The sequence below is a fragment of the Malurus melanocephalus genome, unplaced genomic scaffold (assembly GCF_030028575.1).
Source record: "Malurus melanocephalus ecotype Western Australia unplaced genomic scaffold, MMel_1.1 scaffold_1620, whole genome shotgun sequence".
NCBI lineage: Eukaryota > Metazoa > Chordata > Aves > Passeriformes > Maluridae > Malurus > Malurus melanocephalus.
The window spans coordinates 19,882-21,681 of record NW_026624852.1 but is presented as its reverse complement, the minus strand read 5'-3'; the positions used below and the strand labels follow the sequence as shown (position 1 = coordinate 21,681).

At 62.8% G+C, this 1,800-nt stretch overlaps 1 protein-coding gene across 1 annotated transcript in view; it reads right to left on the bottom strand.

The window, feature by feature from the left end:
• The window catches only part of LOC130587190 (V-type proton ATPase subunit B, kidney isoform-like), a gene marked incomplete at both ends in the record, with an annotated part of 10,341 nt that overhangs the window by 4,809 nt on the left and 3,732 nt on the right, over positions 1–1,800 (bottom strand). Inside the window, one exon of the mRNA XM_057388155.1 lies at positions 1,186–1,279. Coding sequence (XP_057244138.1) covers positions 1,186–1,279 — 94 coding nt within the window. The remainder of the gene's footprint in view (positions 1–1,185; positions 1,280–1,800) is intronic.

Below are 1,800 nucleotides of genomic sequence, written 5' to 3'. Positions count from 1 at the left end.
ACGGGGGGTCAGCGCGGGGACAGGGCCACCCCCCGGCCCGACACCGAGTGACCGCAGGCACCGCCCCGTGGGGTGGGGGACACGCTCGGGAGGATCTGATGGGGTTTAGGGGGGTTGGACACCCCCAGAGGGGGCGGGGAGGGGACTTGGGGGGTACCCGAACTCGGGGACCTGAGGGGACACGGGAGCCACACCTGGATCCCGAGTGAATCCCGGACTGGATGGGGCGGGAAGGGACCTTAAATGCCATCGATGTCACCCCCCTGCCACGGGGACACTGCCGCTATCACAGGTGGCTCCGAGCCCTGTCCAGCCTGGCCTGGGACAATTCCAGGGGTGGGGTGACACCTCCAGGGATGGGGTGACACCTCCAGGGATTGGGTCACCTCCAGGGATGGGGTGACACCTCCAGGGATGGGGTCACCTCCAGGGAGGGGGGTGACACCTCCAGGGATGTGGTGACACTCCCAGGGATGGGGGTGACACTCCCAGGGATGGGGTGGCACTCTCAGGGTTGGGGTAGCACTCTCAGGGATAGGGTGACACCTCTAGGGATGCGGTGACAACTCCAGGAATGGGGTGACATTTCCAGGGATGAGGTGGCACTCTCAGGGATGTGGTGACACCTTCAGGGATGGGGGTGACACTCTCAAGGATGGGGTGACACTCCTAGGGATGGGGTGACAATTCCAGGGATGAGGTGGCGCTCTCAGGGTTAGGGTGGCACTCTCAGGGATAGGGTGACACCTCTAGGGATGCGGTGACAACTCCAGGAATAGGGTGACATCTCCAGGGATGGGGTGACACCTCCAGGGATGGGGTGACACCTCCAGGGATGGGGTGACACTCTCAGGGATGGAGTGACACCTCCAGAGACAGGGTCACACTTCCAGGGATAGGGATGACACCTCCAGGAATGGGGTGACATTTCCAGGGATGAGGTGGCACTCTCAGGGTTGGGGTGGCACTCTCAGGGTTGGGGTGACACCTCCAGGAATGGGGTTCCACCTCACCCGGGACCCCTTCCCCAGCCCATCCCAAGCGTTTTTCCCTGGGATAACTCGGGGAGGGGCGTTTGTCCCTGTCTGAGGTGACAGTCACAGCTCGATGTCACCCGACACCCCGCCCAGGGATGCCCCAAATCCCCGAACCCCCCAAATTTCGGCGCCACCGAGCCGCCCTCACCCAGCATGTCCTCGGACACCGGCGTGCGCAGGATGTCGCCCGTGAACTCGCAGGTTGTCGCCTTGGCGTCGATCCCTGATGTCCCCTCGAACACCTGCGGAGTCCCCGGGGGGCGAGGGGGGCAATTAACGGTGATTAATGAGGGGCGGGGGAGGGGGTGACGCGACCCGAGAGGGGGACATGAAAGAGGGGGTTAAAAAAAAACCCTCCTGAGAGGCTTTTTTGGGGGAAAAACTTTGTGGGGTGTGACCCCTCTCCGTTTGATCGGGATAATATCTGACAYCGTCCGTGTTAATTAACCCCCGCGCCGCTGCTTTAATTAGAGCCGGGTGGCCCCCGGGAGGAGGGGGAAGGTGCAGAGGGTGACAAGTGACGGCCAAAGCCCCCCAGGGGCCGCAGATCACCCCCAACAACGCCGAGGCGGCAAAACCCTCATTTTCTCCCCTTTTATCCCTTTTTCCCGYCCGAGCCTGACTCTCTAATAGGATTAAAAGGGCATCCCGGAGGCGCAGGTGGCGATTTGGGGCAGCTGCGCGGCCGCCCCGAGCCCCGAGGGGGCGATCTGGGGGGGATCTGGGCTAATTGGGCGGGATGACCCCAAACAGCCAAGAGTTT